Source organism: Macrobrachium nipponense, chromosome 3 (genome assembly GCF_015104395.2).
Source record: "Macrobrachium nipponense isolate FS-2020 chromosome 3, ASM1510439v2, whole genome shotgun sequence".
Taxonomy (NCBI): Eukaryota; Metazoa; Arthropoda; class Malacostraca; order Decapoda; family Palaemonidae; genus Macrobrachium; species Macrobrachium nipponense.
Genome location: NC_087202.1, coordinates 107,474,178 through 107,497,574, shown reverse-complemented (window position 1 = coordinate 107,497,574; position 23,397 = coordinate 107,474,178). Strand labels below are relative to the sequence as shown.

General features: G+C 41.9%; 1 protein-coding gene across 2 annotated transcripts in view; it reads right to left on the bottom strand.

Annotated features, from left to right (window-relative positions):
* The window catches only part of LOC135221943 (uncharacterized), a 181,658-nt gene extending 168,383 nt beyond the window's left edge, over window positions 1-13,275 (bottom strand). For both annotated transcript variants that reach the window (XM_064259975.1, XM_064259976.1), the window contains exons 1-2: window positions 12,231-13,275; window positions 3,581-3,776 (exon numbers count right to left, since the gene is read on the bottom strand). In XM_064259975.1, coding sequence (XP_064116045.1) covers window positions 3,581-3,776; window positions 12,231-13,251 — 1,217 coding nt within the window. In that variant the 5' untranslated portion in view covers window positions 13,252-13,275. The remainder of the gene's footprint in view (window positions 1-3,580; window positions 3,777-12,230) is intronic.
* Between the last annotated feature and the right edge of the window lie 10,122 nt (window positions 13,276-23,397).

The following is a 23,397-nucleotide window of genomic DNA, read 5'->3' as shown; positions in this document are numbered from 1 at the left end:
CGGGTTCACCACCTACTTATCTTGATATCTGTTTACGGCGGAGTCACACTCCCCCGCCATTATTTGCTGGCCCCCACCTGCTCCTCCCCAGCCGTTCTCGTACTCCTCGTTTTGGCATACGTATAGATTAGGTAACTGCTTCGGTGAATTTCCGTCCTCTGGCAACACCAGAGACGCACTGAAGCTAGTTTACCAGTTCTATCGGACACCCACCACTTTACACGGCAGGAGAGCAAGTAGAGGCCGAGCTTTATTCTGTCAAGTAACTCCGGTGACTCCGGTGTTATGATATATTCACTTCTTGGACTTAGTCCAACTAGTTGTGTGATACTCATGTATCTGTTCACTTCAGAGGCCACCCACTGCCAGGAATCTGGCTGTAACGCTGTCCTACCAGGCACCCCTGTGGGCACAAGGTCTGGCTGGACTCATGCTGTCTGACGCATCCACTTATGGGGAGATAGCTGTCTGGCATCATGAGAGTTGCTCCATTTGCTACGAATTGGTGGACCAGGTTACCTCCGGAGTAAGTACTTTCCCGGATACCAGGTTTCTCATATATAATTTTGGCCTATATATGCAATTCTTCTAAGTGGTATATCATTACAGTTGATAATATAATTTAGCCTTAAGTAGCTTAGTATTTATACTGACCCTCTCTTTCAGACTGCTCAAGCGGTCAGGGACGCCACCCAAACCACCCTGAAGGCCTGGGTCGGTGGATTCGGCCGTAATGTAACCAAGGGGCAGCCTTATATTCTTGAAAAGAAGATGGCTGCTCTTGTCTTCCCCGGCTGCAAGGTGACTTCTTATGTCGACCCAGAAGCGGCGGCCCCTTACATCGCCACTATCCAAGAACAAGTAGCTCAAGCTTTGGAGGAACCCGGAAGCCAAAGAGATTAGCAAGAAAGTGGCAACTCTCAATTTGGACTCGAGCCCATGGCAGTAGAGGCACAGGTAGGAGGTTGAGTGAGGCAGGTTTGGTAGGGGCTCAAGGTTTACCCTTGAGCCATTCATAGAATCTTCTTCCCCTGTCCCTTCTTCTTCTTCCTTCCAGGGATTCTCTGAGGATGGGCAATCGGTTAGACCGAAGTCCACCCAGGCGATCCCTAAAGTTAAAGGGAAGCGCGAGGTAAAGACGCTTCAGAAGACTCTGTCCAAGAAGTCTACTTTGGGCAGCTCTCAAAGATCTCCGGCTCACCATCCCGGAGCAGGGAAGCTCAAGTCTTCTTCTCACTCGAAAGGGTCCAGAGGAAAGTCCTCCAGAGACGAGGCTCAGCTCCTACCTGATCCTGAGCCTTCAACCTCAACAGGAGCACGTCCTAAGACTCCCAGGGAGAAACAGGAACCTAGTTCCTTTGACTCAGACTCATTTGCTGCAAACATTATGCAGCAAATGGGTAGTCTGGTAGGGAACTTGGTTCAGGACAAGTTCCAAGAGATGCTCTCTCACATCTCTTCTTCCTTTAAGGAGTTAGGTCAGTCAATCCGGGCCATCTCGGAGAGGCTGGCCAACCAGGAGAACCTCATAGCAGGTCTCCGGGAGAACCCTACGACAGGTCTACCTCAGCCCGGTATGGCAGCCCAAGCCATGCCGGACTACAATACTCTCCCTCCTTACACGGCGAGCAATCCCTGGAGGATATCGTCGATGCCCATTCAAGGACGGGATGCTGACGTTGGCGGACTGTGGAACTCGAAGGATTGAGGACTTCGAGTTCCACCCAGCAAACCTGCAACCCCCCTTCATTGGTTACGCCCGCCTTACAGAGGCAGCCATGCGGAGAGAGGATAAGATCCCAAAAAAAACCGTCATCTTCGGACGGAATCAAGCCCAACGTGACTGGCTAAGAAGCCTAGAAGATTGGGATTGTATTAATACCAGGATTCAAGCATTTAAAAGCGCTTTCACCATGTTAGTAGTGGACGGAGAAACTCCCATCCCGTTCACTATGAAGGTGACGGAGTTAACTATGCAGGCCGCTATGAGAGACGAGCCGATGCCGCAGCTCCGGGAAACGGAGCCCACGTCACTCCTTCTTCCTGGTATGGAAGATCTATGGGCGGATCTCCCAGCCACCTTTTCGGTCGGGAAATTGAAGCCAGACTGTGCTATCATACAGTTCAGTGAACGGCTTCCTAGACTTCCAGACAGTCTCATTCAGGCCGAGTTTGATGCTCGAACGAGACTATCCAGATCCCTCAATATACTCTGGTCATGACAGAGGTTTCAGCTGTTACTTACGGTAATGAACCTTTGTTCAAGTTGATAGCCAAATCACATTTACACACAGTACAATGTGATTTGTGCGACTTCATCGTGGCAAGGCGTAACTGCAGGAAACATGTTCTGCAGGAAGCCACCATCCGTCACGAACCGAATAAGTTACTGGCAGCTTCGATCTGGGGTGCCGACCTTTTCCCAGAATCGGTTGTCAATTCGGTGCAATATGAGGCGACAAGACTCAACCAGTCTTAAGGTTCGCTGGGGACTCTCCAGTAAGAGGAAACCTGAGTCAACTTCTTCGTCCAAGAAGGCCAAGAAGCCTAGGAAATTCCAGCCTTTCCAGGCTCCTCAGCAACAACAAATGGTTCAGGCAGTGCCAGTCTCTCAAGTGCCGCAGCCATCTACATCAAAGGCACAGCCTCAGCAACAGTTTCTGCTGCTGACCCCTCAGGGTCAAGCTTCCACCTCCTTTGCTGTCTCCCCGGCCTTCAACCCAGTATTTGAAGGCCAATCGTTCCAACCTTTCAACAGGTTGCAAACATGTCCTTAATCCTTGAAGTAGGCACATTATGTATGCCCATTTGTTTTCTGAATTTTTCAAACCAGCCTCTGCTGGCCTTAAATTCACTAACAGCAGTGCTTGTTGTAGGCATTTTCTCACTGAGATTGGCATGCAACTTCCTCCAACACTTCACTATGAGTTCTTTCTTACATTCTATTGTGCTTCTTGCCTTTTTTACACAAGGGCTAGCACTTGGAACTTTCTTTTGCCCTATGATGGTTTATTTAGCAGTTGCACTCGAATGAAAAAGCACAAAAAGCACGAAAAATAATGAACACTAAAGCAGAATGGGTCGTGACAGAAGATGGGACGCTTTGTTTGGGCACTCGATACGGGGCCCAGTCACATGCTGGGCCCCGGACAGTGTGTTTCCGAGAGTAAGAAAACTGAGGAAACGACAAAATTTTGTAGAAAAAAAAGTCTTTGAAAACCAAAATATACTAAATGAGAGGCGTACGAAAACCGAGGTTCGACTGTAGTATATTAATACAATTGCCTTACAATCATTGTAAAAAATTTTAAATCTCAATTATCAAGTTCACAACAAAAGAGGCAACATAAAGCTAGACACTGACAAATGCAAAAAAAAAAATCCTGTATCTTTTAAGGTGCTTAACAAATGACAGACTATTTATGAGACCAGGATAAAGAACACCTATGTATGCAAAATAATTATCCTTAATCAAATTTCACAAGCAATAAAATTAAAAATCATTGATAATGGCAAATAAGATATGAAGTCATCCAGTTTTTGGGTACTATTTATCAAAACTACTTCCAAAGAAACTGACCTTGATGCTTCAATCTTGGAAGCAACAATACTGCTGAATAAAGAAATCCTCTTATCACCCAATTCTTGAGCAAAAACTACCAAGTCATACCAGTTCCCTGAAAAGCACAAGGCTTGAGCAGCAATTTCAGGTGTCCAATGGTTTCCCTGAATAGCCTCTTTCAGACAGCTGGCATTACAGAGCACCATACCTGAATCTGCAATAGGTTCAAAAGTTTTAAAATGAAGCTTTGAATTTATCCATAACATAAAAAAATCCACTTTCATTAAACAAATAAGTACAAATCTGTTTATACCACTGTATTATCAGTTACTTATTACAGAATGTATTAAAAAAATTTTGTGTTAAGGAATATTGTACAGTAGTGATTTCTTTATTGATATTAGATGTTAAAACTGTTCATATAAAATATTATTTCCCACGCATCAACAAATGATTTTCTGGGCTCAGCTCGTGTCGGCCTATGAAAGGATCCTTAATATCATTCTTTCTAGGTAAAATTAATCTAAAATTACCAGAGAAAAACAAAATTAAGAAAATGTCAGTAAAACTGACTCGCTCACTCTTAAAAAGAAGTGTCGGTATGGTAATGGGGCGAGTGGGAACACTACCACGAGACATTCACCAATTAGACCTTCCAATCAGAATCCCCACAAGAGAGAGCTGATACCAACGGGCGATGCAGCCGCTACTACTACTACTAGAGGACGCCACGGACAGCAGCGCCCCTAGCGGTCATCCTTAATATTTAGCGCTAGCGTCCAGACGCATTTCTCTGTGCTGTGCATTTACGAGGATTATTATCTTCTTCAAGATGGAACGTTCTGCAATCGCAACGGCTAAGTTAAGTGCCTCATAAGTAATGTTTTACTATATTTTTGTCTTCCGGGAACCAGTATTTTCCTTCTAATAGGTCATATACGGTTTCCCGGTTGTCTCGTGGCGGCGCCATGCTGCCTCGTTAAGAATTCCCGGTCCTCCATACTGGGACTTCTTATACTTATGGGCTTACCTTTTACGTTCATCGTTTTTACATCGAGTTTTAGCTAGTTTAGCCCCCTTACCATTTCTCTTAGTTTGGTATTTAGGGCTATTATTATTGTTCCAGCCCAGCATCCCGGCTCTTGCTCTTCATCGGCTTTCGCTGGCTCCGAGTAGGCTTCTGTTCCTCGGAACAGTTTGCCTCCTCCTGGGCTTCTCTTCTACTAAAAGTGTCTTTTCCATCTTACGATGTAATTTTATTCTATTTAGGGTGTTAGGCTAGCCTAGGTGCATGTTCCATGATTTGGTACAACCTGTTCACGTGGCCCTCCCACGGTTGTGTTGCTCGCGGCTTAGGCCACTTGCGGTCACGTGTTCCATCGCACCTTACCCTTCCCCTTCCCTCCCTACCAGGTATAGGGAGGTGCTGGGGGACCCCATTGGTTGTCATGACAACCTCAGTTGCCCTCCTCCCTCCCTCTCTGAGGTGGCCAGGGGTTCCTCCCAGTGGGGGGTATAGGGCGACACTCATAGGGTACCGTGTCTCCGAGCGGGTAGTTGTTGAGACGGGGAGGAGTAGGCCACCCCCCCCCTCTCTCTCTCCCGCCGTGTTACGCCGAGACCCTCCCCCCCCCCATTCAGTTGCTCAGCCACCTCCCTTTCTATAACGAACGGAGCCTTCCGTCGCAGCGGGGGCGGGGCACCTTTGGTTATAGATTACTGGCTCCGCCAGCGGGCGGGGTGGTCACTACTAGTGGTCGGTTGCTTGCCTACTATATCTATATCTCTCCCCCGCTACCGGAAGGGAGCTTGCTTCTTACCCGGGCACTCTTCTAGTAGACGGGTGAGGGGAAGGTTTGTATTATTGTATTTTAAGATATATATAATTTTACGATGATTTGTTTATTTTATTATTCATATGCTTACCATCCCCGCCATTTTTCGTCGTGGTTTTCCTTTTACCACACTCCTGGTTGGATTCTATCTTTTGTCCCCGCCGCCAGCGGAGCATAGCCTAGGACAACAACCAACCTTGTTACACACGTATTATGGCGGGGCTCTGGTTTAATCTAACTTTCTCGCTCCGGCACAGCGAGCAACTGTTAGACTGTAAGGTGTTCTCCTGATAACTCATGTATTTTTCCACTTACAGGCTACCAACTGTCAGGTCCCGGCGTTGCAACGCGACGTTGTACGACCCCTGCGGCCATGATGAGTGCAGGTCTCACGCTCCTTGTGCCACGTCATTCAACGATATTGATCGTCTGGCACCCGGAAGCCTGCGCCATCTGCTACGACCTAGTCGGTCAGCTGGTGGAGGGGGTAAGTCGATTATAGGCTTCTTTATCACTTACTAACAACTCTTAGACATAAGTTTGTTAACCCCGTTCCGCCATTAGAAGCTCATCTCGCCCTTTCTTCCAGGCTACTAGTGTGAGGGAGGTCGCCCTTGCTACCCTGAAAGCCGTGGGGTGGGCGGGCTTCCCGGGAAGAACGCCGCCAAAAGGCCAGCCCGTACATCCTTGATAAGAAGCTGGCCGTCCAGATCTTCCGGCGGGCAAGTCAACAGGGTACGTGACCCTTGTCCGCAGCCCCTCTCATAGCCTCCATCCAGCAAGATCTCCAGCAATCTTTCGGGGTCGTAGCTTCTCAGGAGTCGGTCCCGGACGTCGCTGCCCTGGACCTAAACATCGAGCCGATGGCGGTGGGAGTAGAGGATTTGTTGGTTGAGGTAGGTGTGTCGGGCGCCCAAGGTCTTTCCTTGGGTGTTCCCGGATCTTCTCCTGTCCCTTCTTCGAGCGCCTCTTTCCAAGGCTTTGTGGGATCTGAGATCCCTACCGCTCTCCCGCTCTCTCTGTACCTCCTAAGGTGAAGGGACAGAGAGAACCGAAGACTCTATCTAAGACGACTTCTAAGAAGTCGTCTTCGTCTTCTTCGGCTAGGAAGTCTTCGACTTCTTACGCCGACGCGGTGAAGGCCAAGCCGAGCTCTTCTTACTCGAAGAGCTCTAGAAGCAAGGCTTCTAAGGAGAAGGCTCGCGCTCCCGCCGAGCCAGTGCCTTCTCCTGCCTCCGCCGCATCCACTCCGGCAACGCCGGTGGGAGGAGCGGGATCCAGCACCTTTGATCCCACTGCTTTCTCAGCAGTGGTGATGCAACAGGTGGGTGAGATGGTTGGTTCGCAAGTCTCCGCCCTGGGGACGAAATTTGAGCAGATGTTGCACAACTGTCAAGCACTCTGTCTCAATCAGGCCAATCCATCTCAGGATCTCTCTAACAGGGTTAGAGAGAATGAGGACCGAGTGGCTGGGCTCTCTCAGGTCCTCTTCCAGTCTCCCCAGGGCCAAGCGCTGGTATTTTCCAGCTCCCGCCATACGACTCTCTGCCAGCTTTCTTCTATGGAGAACCCTTGGAGAGTAGCCGCCTACGCTCCATTTAAGGATGGGATGATCTCTATCCCGGAGTGTGGAACTCGAAGGATTGAGGACTTCGAGTTTATCCTCCGGGTCTGGCGCAGCCTTTCATCGGCTATGCTAGGCTGACTGTAGCGGCTCTTACTAGGGAAGACAAGATCTCTAGGGAAGATGTTCTCTACAGTAGGGATCATGCCCAACGGGAATGGGTTCACTGCCTTGAGGACTGGGAGTGCACAAACACTAAGCTCCAGGCCTATAAGAGTCCTTTCACTATTTTTGCGACGGAAGAAGAGGCTTCTCTTCCGTTCGCCACGAAAATAGTTGAGAGGACTCTTCAGGCAGTCCTCAAGGATGAGCCCATGCCACAGCTAAGGGAGGCGGAGTCTACTTCTCCGCTCTTCCCAGCTTTTGGAGAATTGTGGGAGAACTTGCCAGCCACATTCGCTTGGCAAGCTCAAACCGGACTGCGCCATGGACCAGTTCGGCGAGAAGCTTCCAAGACTGCCTGATTCCTTGATTCAGGCAGAGTTTGACGCGCGAAATAGGTTTGGCAGGTCCCTCAATTCTCTAATAATAACGGAAATGGCTGCTCTTTCATATGCTACAGAACCGCTGTTTAAGATCTTGGCCAAATCCCAGCTTCAGACGGTTCAGACAGATGCTTTCGACTTCTTCCAAGCTAGGAGGAATTGCCGAAAGCACGTTCTGCAGGAGTGCACTATTAGGGCACGAGCCTAATAGACTCCTGGCTTCTAGCATGTGGGGAGCGGATCTCTTCCCAGAATCCGCTGTAAATGAAGTGCACCACGAGGCTGCTAGGCTCAACCAGAGCCTTAGAGCTAGGTGGGGAATTTCATCTAAGAGGAAGCAAGAATCCGCCCCCACTGCTGGTAAGAAACCGAAGAAGTCTGGTAAAAGGTTCCAGCCTTACCAGAAACACCAGCAACAGCAGCAATTTGTCCAGGCCGTCCCGGTTACCCAACAGGGACAACCTGGTAGTTCGAAACAGAACCAGCCCATCCTCCTGCTGTCTCCTCAATCACAACCGTCGACCTCCTACGCACTCTCGCCGGCCTTCAACCTACGTATGAAGGTCAGGGCTACACTCCCTTTAACAAGCAGCCGAGAGGTAGGGCGAGAGGCTACTTTCGCCAGCGTGGCGCAGGACGGGCGACAAGGAGCAGGCAGTTCAGAGGAGGGCGTGGTGGTCAACCCGCCCATCAACAATGAGGCTCCCCAGGTAGGAGGGAGGCTGTTCCTCTTCCGTCACAGGTGGGGGTTCAGCAATTGGGCACAGAGCATAGTGTCCAAAGGGTGGGTGGTTGAGTGGATCAAAGATCCTCCTCCAATCAAATCATTCCACCAAATACCATCAGAGGAATTGACAGATTACGCGGAGGAAGGCTCCTTCAGAAAGGAGCTATTACGAGAGTCAAGCATCTAAAATTTCAAGGTCGCTTATTCAGCGTGCCAAAGAAAGGCTCACAAAAAGAAGGGTAATCTTAGACTTGTCAAAGCTAAACTCTTTCATTCGTTGCGACAAGTTCAAGATGCTTACCCTCTCGCAAGTAAGGACCTTACTCCGCATGGAGCCGTCACATGCTCCCATCGATCTTACAGACGCATACTATCATATCCCTATAGCCAGACACTTCCGCCCATTCTAGGGTTCAGGCTAGGAAATCAGACATTCTCATTCAAAGTGATGCCCTTCGGTCTGAATGTAGCCCCCAGGGTATTCACGAAAATAGCAGAAGTGGTTGTACAACAATTGAGAACTCAGGGAATCATGGTAGCAGCTTACCTCGACGATTGGTTGATTCTGGGCACCAACCGTCGAGGAATGTCTCAATGCCACCAAAAAGGTAGTTCACTTTCTGGAACATCTGGGGTTCCAGATAAACAAAACGAAATCCAGACTTTACCCCGGAGTCTCGTTTCAGTGGCTGGGAATCCAATGGGATTGTCTTCCCACAATCTGTCAATTCCAGTGGCCAAACGGAAGGAAATAGCAAAATCGGTCAGGCAATTTCTCAAATGCAAGCAAACATCAAGGAGAAACCAGGAAAGAATCCTAGGGTCCCTTCAGTTTGCTTCGGTAACAGATATCCTCCTGAAAGCAAGGCTAAAGATATAAATCGAGTTTGGCGATCGAGAGCAAACACCAAATCTCGAGACAAGTTGTCAGTAATTCCACAGATCCTTCGCAATCAACTCCGTCCATGGTCGAAAGTAAAGAACTTAGCCAAGCAGGTACCCCTTCAATATCCCCTTCCCAGTGTTAACCATTCACACGGATGCCTCCCTGTCCGGGTGGGGGGGATATTCTCAGTTCAAAAGGAGGTTCAGGGGACTTGGTCAGTTCAATTTCGCCAGCTCCACATAAACGTTCTGGAAGCAATGGCAGTATTTCTTACCTTGAGAGACTGCTTCCCCCGAAAAAGTCTTCATCTAAGGCTAGTTTGGACAGTGCAGTGGTAGTTCATTGCATCAACAGGGGCGAGGGTCCAAATCCAAGCATGTGAACCATGTCATGATAGCCATTTTTGCTCTAGCAAACAAACACAAATGGCATAACTGTCCGCCACCTCACCTGGCGGGGGTAAGGGGATAAGGAAATGTGATAGCAGACGCTTTGTCCCGGTCTTCAGTGCCTCTGGAATCAGATGGTCCCTAGACGACGGTCAATTCCAGTGGATAAGCCGGGAGAGTCCCAGGGTCTCCAAGTAGATCTCTCTTCGCCTCACAAGCGAACCACAAGCTCCCTTGCTATGTGGCCCCCAACCTGGACCCTCTGGCTTATGCCACGGACGCCCTGTCGTTAGATTGGGATCAGTGGAGAAAAATTTATGTTTTTCCTCCAGTGAATCTTCTCTTGAAAGTCTTAAGCAAGCTGAGGTTTTTCAAAGGAATAGTAGCTCTGATTGCACCGGACTGCCCAAGAGCAACTGGTATCCATCTTCTTCTGGAATGGGTCTCCGACCTCAACGGATTCCCAATCCCAAGGCTGTCATCAATCAGTACAAATGAGGACTGTGTTCGCTTCCTCAGGAATTCTTCAGACCCTACTTTATGGACTTCATGAAGTTTGCGGCTAATAAAGATGCTAATATTGTCACAAAATATTCTCTTCCTAGAATCAGATAAGAGAGAGTCAACCATTAGACAATATGACTCAGCTGTTAAAAAAATTAGCATCTTTCCTGAAAGAATCAAACACTACAACCATGACAGTTAATCTAGCTATATCCTTTTTCAGGTCCTTGTTTGAAAAGGTTTAGCAGCTAGCACTATTACTACTCATAAATCGGCTTTGAAGAAGATCTTTCAGTTAGGTTTTCAGATAGATCTGACTGAATCTTATTTCACGTCTATTCCTAAAGCCTGTGCTAGACTTAGACCTTCTCAAAGGCCTACTGCAGTTTCATGGTTCTTAAATGATGTCCTCAAACTAGCTTCAGATACTGACAACTCGTCTTGTACATTCATAATGCTTCTTAGGAAGACATTATTCTTATTAAGCCTAGCTTCAGGAGCTAGAATTTCAGAACTGTCGGCTCTATCCAGAGATGCGGGTCATGTGGAATTCCTCCCTCTCAGGAGAAGTTCTACTTGCTCCGGATCGTAGCTTTTTAGCTAAAAATGAGGATCCTCTGGCAAGGTGGGGCTCCTTGGAAAGTCATCCCACTTCCCCAAGATCCCTCTCTCTGCCCAGTATCAACTTTAAGAGCCTTTCTATCTCGTACATCCTCAAGATCCTCAGGTCCTCTCTTCATGAGAGAAAAAGGTGGTACTTTGTCAGTAAAAGGTATTAGACAACAAATCCTTTACTTTATTAAACAAGCCAATCCTGATTCATTCCCAAAAGCACATGACATCAGGGGAGTAGCCACCTCAAGTTAATTACTTTCAACATATGAACTTTGAGGATCTTAAAAAGTATACTGGATGGAAATCCCCGACAGTCTTTAAACGGCATGACCTAAAGTCCTTGGAATCTTTAAAATTTTCAGCATTAAGTAGCAGCGGGAAACATTGTTTCTCCTGATACTGTATAGTAGTCGTAGTATAGATCCAGGTCTCCTTTCTACCTACCTCAGCCAACATGCCTCACCCTATAGCCATGCTACTCGGATATCCTAGCCTTAGCCGCTGAATCATACCAGTGGATTGTCCCTTATGCTAGGGACATCCACCACTTGTACTGTTATTGTACTTCAGTGTACCTACCCTTATTTTTATGCTTAGGTAGGACACAATGTGTTTGTATATTATGTAAATAATTTTCTAAGTAAATCTAATTTGTGGAAAAAATTACACTGCATTATTATATTACTGTGTTTACTGTAATTTTTAAGTACTTTACATTACTAACTTTCTTTTATGTTACGTTTTGTAAAAAAGTGAGACTTAAGTACGTTAGTGTATATGCTGTAATTGATTTACCTTATATTATACCCCTCCCATCATTTTACAACTGCTTTTCATTGTCCCTTTTTTTTTTTTTTACCTTTTTTTTTTCCCATCTTGTCTGTTTCTCTGGTACTCTTTCATAGGCCGACACGAGCTGAGCCCAGAAAAGGGATTTTGACGAAGGAAAAATCTATTTCTGGGTGATTGGCTCGTGTCGCCCTATGAAACCCACCCTGTATTGTTTGCCCCCCCTGCAGGACAAGATGTTTTTAGATTAAGGATGACCGCTAGGGGCGCTGCTGTCCGTGGCGCCCTCTAGTAGTAGTAGTAGCGGCTGCATCGCCCGTGGTATCAGCTCTCTCTTGTGGGGATTCTGATTGGAAGGTCTAATTGGTGAATGTCTCGTGGTAGTGTTCCCACTCGCCCTTATTACCATACCGACACTTCGTTTTTTAAGAGTGAGCGAGTCAGTTTTACTGACATTTTCTTAATTTTGTTTTTCTCTGGTAATTTTAGATTAATTTTACCTAGAAAGAATGATATTAAGGATCCTTTCATAGGGCGACACGAGCCAATCACCCAGAAATAGATTTTTCCTTCGTCAAAATCCCTTATTTTGCTAAATGTCTAACATCTCTAATTATTATTTCTATTTTCCTCAAATTCATTCATTTCTTTCACAACTATTATGGATAGCTTTTCTTTACAAGAATAAACTTTATTTCACTCAGCTTCAAAGAAATTTTACATTCTCTTTCTCTAAAATTTCTGCAATTTACCAATGCCCACAACATTAACTGTTACTGATTAAGTCTAAAAGCAACCAGCATTGAGCACTTACCTTCAGCTCTTGCATCACTTAACCAAAGGGGAGTAATGTCGTGGGGCCTATGTGGGAGAGAGACAAAAACATCTTGCTTCATAAATAACCTTGCTAGGATTCGCCCAAAGCTGCCAATCACCATTCGTACGGCATGGATTACATTTCGATATGATTTGTACAGAGTATTTTTCACTTCACCCTTGGCTTCTTGTGGTTTTGTAGGATTCTTTGGTTTCTTATGAGATGTGCCAGCACCATTTTCTACTCCCAGTGAAGAAGACTGTCTTGGTTCAGAATATAATGTCCTTTCATTTCTAAGACTTTTCTTTGACGATGAATGACTAGCATGACTAGAAGAAATGTAGTTCTGGACACTGTCGTGTGTGATTAAACTAGACATCCATTTAATAAATAATGCTAGGCCACTATAATCCTTCAAAAATATATATGCATATAACATAGAATGCAAACGTCTGCTTAACTTTTTCTTACAAATACCTTGTGCTATGTAGATATTTACATCATTTTTCCATACTTCAATAGCACTGTAATACAACCCGTTTATACTTAAACTGTTACCTTGCTTTACCTTAAGTTTTGGGAAACTAATATCACAGCCCAGCTCTTGCAAGTGTCTTTGGACTAGACTTATAACAACTACACACTTTTGATAACTATTTTTATCGTATTTACCTTGAATCCTGACATATATGTTTTTTATATTACTATACAAACATTTCCAAATAGTTTTAAACCTATGGTTTATGATAGGAACGTAGGAATCTTTTATGTTCACTGCCAAAACTTTTACATTTGTAACAGTGCAACTTGCTGCACCCTGTGAAACACCATAAAAATCACATCTTGTATCCATCACAGGCTGTAAGTCATATACCCTGACTAGTTGCTTTTCAACAGATGATACTGTCTGTGTTAAGACTAGCATTGTGTCAATCATATATTTTTCACTACCATACTTCTCATACTTTAAAATGGTGTGAATAATTTTGTGACCAAGTGACACTGTAGCTTTCACCATATGTAGAGACCTGGGCCATACACACAGAAGCTGGAAAGAAAATAAGAATAATTTTAGAGTACTACTATACTTCATGCCCACAAATATGAAGTTAGACTAATGCTGAGTTGCTTCAACAGATAATTAACCATGTGATGATTTACGTCATCAGATAAAAAAATTTCTTCACTAAGGAAAGCCTTCTTTCTCATTATGCCTTTACTTTTCATTCACTACCTTGGCAAGCTGAAATGAGCTCTATGTATGATAGTTGCTCTTTTATTTATTGGATATCATTAGAGATCCATGATTTTGGTAATGTAAACATAAGACTTTGAAATATTTACACTATTTAGGGTATTTGCATATGCATTCTAAACCTAAGCACATCACCTCTTAATTGCATTGTGCAAGGAATATGTCATCATATGATCAATATGTTGCTTGAAAAATACTTTTTTGCATTATAAAAAATCATGTTCATACCTTCTGTTTCAGATCATTATAATATTTATATAAAAGCAATCTCTGAGGAAACTTTACTTTGTAACTATTTATATTATTTTAAAAATTTAAAAAACTGTACTGTATTTAATTCACTATTATGTAATAGGATTGGTCTTTCTAGTCTAATATATGTACATGGAAAGCCACCTATAAAACTGAACTAAAAGAAAAAACATGGTATGCTGGCAGCATTCAGTGCTATGCTTGGGGGTAACCAATGATTTGTTTCTCATGCAGATTATTAGGACCCTATAATCCCTGAGTATTCACCTTGACAGCTGAACCAAAGTCTTTATAGGTTTGGCGTCCTGGAAGAGGGCTTAGTTAAAGGGACCTTGAAAGGATGCCTAGTCAAAACTCCTCAAGAACTAAACACCAAATCCTCAGCTGGGAGGGTCCATCACCACAAAATCACTGGGTTTTTTAGTACTCGGCTGAAATAATCACAGTAGGGTCTGAAACAGGTCCCTGTTCGAGCCCAAACATCTATGAAAGCAAGTCAGGAACTCTGAGGAAACATCTGACTTATGCTCTTTAATGGCCAACAAAAGGACAACTTGCCTTTTGGATTCTGATGAAAATTAAAAAAAAGTTCCGTTTCTTAATTCAAAAGGGAATAGAGACTTGTTGAATTACAGAAACATTACATTTTCAACAACAAATGGTGAACTTTGCCAATTTATCCTGCCACTGATTCACCTTAGTATATCCTTTCCAGAAGGTAGTGATTGGCTGAATGAGTGAGCCCTTACTTCTTCAGTTAGGCTAGAATTGGTTATGTTGGTCATCAACGGAAATGACCCATGGCTCTAGAAAGTTGATGTGATTCTGACACTCCAATTCTATCCCATGACTCCCCCTCTGGATCAGAGGTGTGGGCTTCCAATCCTCTGCTCCAGGGTCTCCCTGAACCAAATGGACACCTGTTTAAATTTCTTCCTCTCTATCCAACAGTAGAAGTCTACCATCACCTACTCTGTCACCAAGACTAACACATTATCTGGCATAGAAGCACCTTTCTGTGACCCCATAAGCTGAAGTTGGAGAAAGTGAATCCTGAATCTAATGAGAGGACCAACTTCTCTGTGGATATCAGATGTCTTATTGTAATCAGACGCTGTTTTTTCTACTGTAGCTGTGTCCTTAAGAATGGTCAAAAAGCAGACTCCAGCTAATGAATCCCTAGGGAGCTGATGGCCATACCCAATATATCCCATGTACGGAAGAGGACATAATCCAATTTTACCCAATTGATCTGAAGGCTCAGATGGTGACAAAGGGACCAAGCTCACAAGGTTCACTCTTACAGCTAGGAGGAAAAGGCTACAATGAGCCAATTGTCTACGTAGCCAAAGATGGATGCACTACAACCCAAGAGCCCAGGTGCTACAAGGATCAAGATCTTCCCGAACATATAAAAAAATTCGACATTCGGTCAACTTTAACTCATCCAAAATGGTCGAAAACCACAATTGTAAGCAAAAACTCTTACATTCTAGTAATATTCAATCATTTACCTTCATTTTGCAACAAATTGGAAGTCTCTAGAACAATATTTTGATTTATGGTGAATTTTTGAAAAAAACTTTTTCCTTACAGAAATTCTTTCGTCGGATTGTCGTAATGTTTGCACCGTTTTATATTAGCCGTTACATGAAGTTTTATGTATGAAAATGTGCGCAATTTCATGTAAAATACAACAAAAAACAACCCATGGTTGTAGCTTTAATAAGTTTGAATATAATAAGCAATAAGTTTTGAAATATAATAATTTTTTTGAAATATTTTCATATAAATCAAGATAAGTGCCAAAATTCGAACCTTCGGTCAACTCGACTAGACTGAAATGGTCAAAAATGCAATTGTAAGCTAAAACTCTTACAATCTAGTAATATTCAATTATTTACCTTCATTTTGCAACAAATTGGAAGTCTCTAGCACAATATTTCGATTTACGGTGAATTTTTGAAAAAAAAAAAAAAAAAAAACTTTCCTTACGTCCGCGCGGTAACTCTGCCGAAAAATTCAGAAATTCTTTTGTCGGATTGTCGTAATGTTTGCACTGTTTTATATTAGCCATTATATAAAGTTTTATATATGAAAATGTAGAATACAACTAAAAACATACCATGGTTGTAGCTTTTATCAGATTTGAAATATTTTCATATAAATAACAAGCCAAAATTTCAACCTTCAGTCAAATTTGACTCGACCAAAATGGTCGAAAAACGCAATTGTAAGCTAAAAATCTTACATTCTAGTAATATTCAATCATTTAACTTCATTATGCAAAAAATTGGAAGTCTCTAGCACAATATTTTGTTCTATGGTGAATTTTTGAAAAAAAATTTTCCCTACGTCCACGCGGTAACTGCCAAAAAAATATGAAATTCTTTCATCGGATTGTCGTAATGTTTGCACCATTTTATATTAGCCGTTACATACAGTTTTATATGTGGAAATGTGTGCAATTTCATTTAGAATACAACAAAAAACAACCCATGGTTGTAGCTTTTATCAATTTTGAAATATTTTCATATAAACCACAATAAGTGCCAAAATTTCAACCTTCGGTCAACTTTCACTAGACCGAAATGGTAAAAAAACGCAATTGTAAGCTAAAACTCTTACATTCTAGTAATATTCAATCATTTACCTTCATTTTGCAACAAATTGGAAGTCTCTAGCACAATATTTCAATTTATGGTGAATTGTTGAAAAAAACTTTTTCCTTACCTCCGCGCGGTAACTCTGCCGAAAAAATCTGAAATTCTTTCGTCGGATTGTCGTAATGTTTGCACCATTTTATATTAGCCGTTACATAAAGTTTTATATATGAAAATGTGCACAATTTCATGTAGAATACAACTAAAAACAACCCATGGTTGTAGCTTTTATTAAGTTGGAAATATTTTCATATAAATCACTTTAAGTGCCAAAATTTCAACCTTCGTCAACTTTGACTAGACCGAAATGGTCGACAAGTTGAAAGCTAAAACTCTTACATTCTTAGTAAAATTCAATCATTTACCTTCATTTTGCAACAAAATTGGAGTCTCTAGCACAATATTTTGATTTATGGTGAATTTTTTAAAAAAAAAACCTTTCTTACATCCGCACGGTAACACGGCCGAAAAAATCAGAAATTCTTTCGTCGGAATTGTCATAATGTTTGCAACGTTTTTTATATTAGCTGTTACATGCAGTTTTTGTATATGAAATGTGTGCAATTCCATGTAGAACACAACAAAAAAACAAACCCATAGTTCAACTTTTAATCAGTTTTGAATATTTTTCATATAAATCACGAAGTGCCAAATTTTTCTACCTTCGTCAAGTTTGACTCAACCAAAATGGTCGAAAAACACAATTGTAAGCTAAAACTCTTACATTCTAGTAAAATTCAATCATTTACCTTCATTTTGCAACCAATTAGAAGTCTCCAGCACAATATTTTGATTTATGCTAAATTTTTGAAAAATACTGTTTCCTTATGTCCGTGCGGTAACTCTGCCGAAAAAAGCAGAAATTCTTCCGTCCGATTGTCGTAATATTTGCACCATTTTATATTAGCCGTTACATACAGTTTTATATATGAAAATATGCACAATTTCATGTAGAATACTTAAAAACAACCCATGGTTGTAGCTTTTATTAAGTTGGAAATATTTTCATATAAATCACTTTAAGTGCCAAAATTTCAACCTTCGGTCAACTTTGACTAGACCGAAATGGTCGAAAAACGCAATTGAAAGCTAAAACTCTTACATTCTAGTAAAACTCAATCATTTACCTTCATTTTGCAACAAATTGGAGGTCTCTAGCACAATATTTCGATTTATGGTGAATTTTTGAAAAAAAACCTTTCCTTACATCCGCACGGTAACACGGCCGAAAAAATCAGAAATTCTTCGTCGGAATTGTCATAATGTTTGCAACGTTTTATATAGCTGTTACATGCAGTTTTGTATATGAAAATGTGCGCAATTCCATGTAGAACACAACAAAAAACAACCCATAGTTCTAACTTTTATCAGTTTTGGAATATTTTCATATAAATCACGAAGTGCCAAAATTTCTACCTTCGTCAAGTTTGACTCAACCAAAATGGTCGAAAAACACAATTGTAAGCTAAAACTCTTATATTCTAGTAAAATTCAATCATTTACCTTCATTTTGCAACAAATTAGAAGTCTCCAGCACAATATTTTGATTTATGCTGAATTTTTGAAAAATACTGTTTCCTTATGTCCGTGCGGTAACTCTGCCGAAAAAATCAGAAATTCTTCCGTCCGATTGTCGTAATATTTGCACCATTTTATATTAGCCGTTACATACAGTTTTATATATGAAAATATGCACAATTTCACGTAGAATACAGCAAAGAGCAACCCAAGGTTGTAGCTTTTATAAATTTTGAAATATTTTCATACAAATCACGATAAGTGCCAAAATTTGAACCTACGGTCAACTTTGACCAGACCAAAATGGTAAAAAACGCAATTGTAAGCTAAAACTCTTACGTTCTAGTAATATTCAATCATTTACCTTCATTTTGCAACAAATTCGAAGTCTCTAGCACAATATTTCCGATTTTATGGTTAATTTTTGAAAAACTTTTTCCTTACGTCTGTGCAGTAACTCTGCTGAAAAAATCAGAAATTCTTTCGTCAGATTGTTGTAATGTTTGCAACGTTTTATATTAGCGAATTTCTTTCTTCTCGCACTAAAAAGAATCAGCGACACATCTCAGATTTTATTTTGTCACTTTGTCGTAATTTTTACACCGTTTTATATCAGCCGTTACATAGAGTTTTATATATGAAAATGTGTGCAATTTCATGTAGAATACAACAAAAAACATCCCATGGCTGTAACTATTACCAGGTTTGAAATATTTTCATATAAATCACGATAAGTGCCAAAATTTCAACCTCCGGTCAATTTTGACTCGACCGAAATGGTCGAAAAACACAATTGTAAGCTAAAACTCTTAAATTCTAGTAATATTCAATCATTTACCTTCATTTTGCAACAAATTCGAAGTCCCTAGCAAAATATTTTGATTTATGGTGAATTTTTTTTATAAACTTTTTCCTTACATCCACACGGTAACTCTGCTGAAAAAATCATAAATTCTTTCGTTGGATTGTTGTAATGTTTGCACCGTTTTATATCAGCCGTTATGAAAATGTGCGCAATTTCATGTAAAATACAACAAAAAACAACCTATGGTTGTAACTTTTATCAGTTTTGAAATATTTTCATATAAATCCCTATAAGTGCCAAAATTTCAACCTTCGGTCAAATTTTACAAGACCGAAATGGTCAAAAATGCAATTGTAAGCTAAAACTCTTACATTCTAGTAATATTCATTCATTTACCTTCATTTTGCAACAAATTGGAAGTCTCTAGCACAATATTTCGATTTATGGTGAATTGTTGAAAAAACTTTTCCTTACGTCCTCGCGGTAACTCTGCCGAAAAAATCAGAAATTCTTTCGTCGGATTGTCATAATGTTTGCACCATTTTATATTAGCTGTTATATACAGTTTTATATATGAAAATGTGTGCAATTTCATGTAGAATACAACAAAAAAACAACCCATGGTTGCAGCTTTTATCAGTTTTGAAATATTTTCATATAAATAACAAGTGCCAAAATTTCAACCTTCAGTCAACATAGACTCGACCGAAATGGTCGAAAAACGCAATTGTAAGCTAAAACTCTTACATTCTAGTAATATTCAAGCATTTACCTTCATTTTGCAACAGACTGGAAGTGTCTAGCACAATATTTCGATTTATGGTGAATTTTTGAAAAAAACTTTTTCCTCGCGTCCGCGCGGTAACTGCCGAAAAAATCAGAAATTCTTTCGTCGGATTGTCGTAATGTTTGCACCGTTTTATATCAGCCGTTATGTAAAGTTTTATATATGAAAATGTGCGCAATTTCATGTAGAATACAACAAATGATAACTCATGGTTGTAGCTTTTATCAGTTTTGAAATATTTTCATATCACGATATATAGAAAAAATTCTATCTTTGGTCAACTTTGACTCGACTGAAATGGTCGAAAACTGCAATTGTAAGCTACAACACTAACAGTCTAGTAATATTCAATCAATTACCTTCATTTTGCAACATACAGGAAATCTCTAGCATAATACTTCGATTTATGGTGAATTTTTGAAAACCTCTTTTTTTACGTCCACGTGTTACGAATTCATGCATCATATTGTGATAATATTTTATCTGTGTTGCTTTGATAGTTTTACAATTTGTTATATACCAAAATCATTGCAATTTAGTGTACAATACAACGAAAAAAATTAACTCATTAGCTTTAACCGTTTTGCTCACAGCATGATTTGTATACAATTATATATGAAACTTTTTTGCGCTGTCATATATTCCAATATTTATTTATGATAATGATATTTTTTTCATTTCTGATGGTTGCATACTAAAGTTCAGGCAATGACAAAAAAAGGAACCAAAAATGAACTCTTAATCTTGGAAACTAAGCGTGCTGTGATTTTTTTAAAAAACTTATTTCTGCTTCGGCGCTCACTCCCAAACACCGCCGGCATATGGGAGACACTTTCGGAAATACCGGCTCGGCGTTTAAGGGTTAATCCCTGTTGTTTACAGAGGACTGATAAAGCTAAACCGCTATTTCATTGCTGTTTGGTGAGAAGTCAGAGTTCGTGATGAAAGCGGAGCTCCTTTCAGTAATGAAAACACAAGGATTGTACTTCCTGAAGAACCGCTTCTCATGGGCTGGATCAGGGAGGACATTTCTATTACTTGGAAGTAGAGCTGGCAGCAGTACTTCCTTCGAACGCTAGAAATTCCAGGAATTCGAGCATTCGGTGAGATTCCCAATTATCTTAGTAAACAATTATCAAGAAATTCTCGTCTCACCCACTCTGGACCGTGGTCTCGCCCCAAGTGTTTGCAGATCGTAGAAGACAAAAAAAGAACTGAGAGTGCTAGAAACTCCAAAAAATTTTAAACGTTTGGCAAAAACCCCCTGAATTTTCGTCAGACGATCATTCAGGTGGTTTGGTCCTCCCGATTCCCGTAGAAAATCGAGGGAGGAATAGGCAAGATCCTTCCTCAACGACAGGGACTACATCCAATAGGACCCAAAGGAAAATCCCCCTCCAGGAGTGCAGTCCCCGACGCGGAATTTCCTATGGAAATCGCTCTGCAGGATCCTCCCTTTCCTGTCGCAGCCATAGGAAGAGAGGGAATGGGGGAGGAAGATTGGATGCTCTCGCTTGCCTTGCAGCAGAACTAGCAGTTGGAGAAGCGAGTTACGGGCAGCCATCAACCTGCGGTGATGGCCACCCCCAAGTCTAGGAAAACGTTACCGTCTGGAGAAAACTTTTACCCGAGGAGGGTTACGAAACTTTTACTGTAGGCGAAATGTCTGCCGCCGCCGTGATCGTCATCTGGGTGGGGCTGAGCGTGCACCTGACAGGAGAGAGCCGATACGTCCTCCAACGCATCCCATTCCTCGTCGAGGCTGAAACCTCTCAAGAGAACCGAAAGGGGGAGCCCACAACGGTCTGTGTGTGCGCGGTCCAGTGGGACCGTCACGTGAACAGCAGTGATGGTCACTCCGGAACCTCTGGAGCCGGGAGAGGAGGTACCAATGGTGGGTGGTACCTCCATGGTCCCGGTCTTCTACGGCAAAGCCTTAGAAGTCGAAGGGGTGGAGACATGAAAATATGATGATCTCTAAGAGGAGGATGACGAAAACTTGACGAGCTCTCTTCCTCTTTGATTCCTCCAAATTCTTTCAGACTTCTACCATCAGGAATAGATAAATATCACAGGGCAGTGCGAAAGCTTCGTCCAGTGACATAACTCCAGGGTAGTAGTGGTAAATGAATATGATTATCAGCAGGGGATCAGTACACACACTCAGGGATTGGTATCACAACATGCTACGAGTCACATGTACAATTCCAAGGTTAGGATAACCAATACAAAGAGCTATCCAACCAATACTGCTGTAAACACAATCACCACTGCTAGTCTGTAAAATAAGTAAAAAATGATTAAAGTAATAAGGATACTCCCCTCTCGCATTCAAGGGCACTGCTCTCCGAAGTGTGAGGAGATCCCCCAAACATCAACACCGATAGTAAGTGAAACGATGAAGGAGAAGAGAAATTACCATAAAAACAAAACAAGGACAAACCTTTAAAGTTCCACTCGGTAATTCCCAAGCGTAAGCATAATTTTCAGATGAATACATGTCTCGTTACAGGATCAATATCACTCACGTTACATACATGTCTCGTCCTCACATTAAATACATATCTCGTCCTCACGTTAAGGGCGAAAGAATGTAAATAATATGTTGGCATACCTTTGCCGCCGACTCTTAACACAAGTAGAGAGGCGGCTATAAAGGCTATCACAAAAAGTGGATTTGTATATTAACTGAATTTAATATTAATATCAGACACTGTATATACATATTTATTTAAAGACAAAAATAAACCTGAAAGATCCCACCGGGAAAAAAGATCAATGACCAGTCAGCCAGAGCTCACAAACACACGTCTTCATCGGAAGACGGCCAAAAGCAAAGTGGAGTGTTTACATCCGGGCAGGCTAGCCTACCCGCCTGCCTCACGGTAGTTACTGCCAAACCACCTTGTTCAAGAATTTAACAGCCGTAATTCCAGCTACACCAAAAGTAATTCCTTATGTAAGGACCGAGGGTTTGCATATTGTGTAGGAACAAATAGTATAATTGTCTATATATGAAAGGAATTGTTGGCTTCTGGTATCTGTCACAAATGAGGTGGGTGACACCACCATCGCAAGTTTAATCTTGTGACGCCTTAGTTATTTTCCAACCCAGGGTAAACTGACAGAGGGGTGGCTACAGATGGGCTATTAAATGTTAAGACTGCAAGTTTGTTAGTTATGAAAAATATAAATTAAATAAAAAATTTGTCATTTGTTCATACACAGAACAAACCTGGGTCTTAACATTAGGATAGGCTCATTCTTGGTGGGAGGTAGGTAATCCTGGACCGACTGGAAGTTCGGCAAAGCTGGTCAATATTCTTGTAAACCTTTAGATATGTCTCACTATGGCTCAGACTACTGGGTTTCAGTACATTGCCCAAATTCATTTGCTCTGCACCTACTGCAGGTTGAATTAGGGTCACTACTCATGGAGGTTAGGAAACACAAACAAGGATAAAATCCTACACCAGGACATTTCTTCCAAGACTTGCAGGAGCCAGTACTGGAGCTTGTAGAAGGGTTATGGAATTCCATGATGCCCATAACATTCGCTCAGAATCACACAAAACTGTACACTAACACACATAAGAGACAAACACAGGCAACAAAAAAGACCAACTTTTGGGAGGAGAGAGAGAACAAGACATCCTCACTACAAGCGGTAGAAAAATATTTAAGTCGTCACAAGATCAAGCTTGGGTCAGTGGTGTCACCCACTTTGCTCGTGACAGATGCCAGAAGCAACCAATTCCTTGCATATACAATTATGTACATTGTTTTCTACCAGTTTCCAGCTGGCACTAGAAGATTTACCCTAATGTTAATGTTTGTTCCATGTATGTAAAAGTATAATGCAGAAACCAATTTGGATGGTGTCC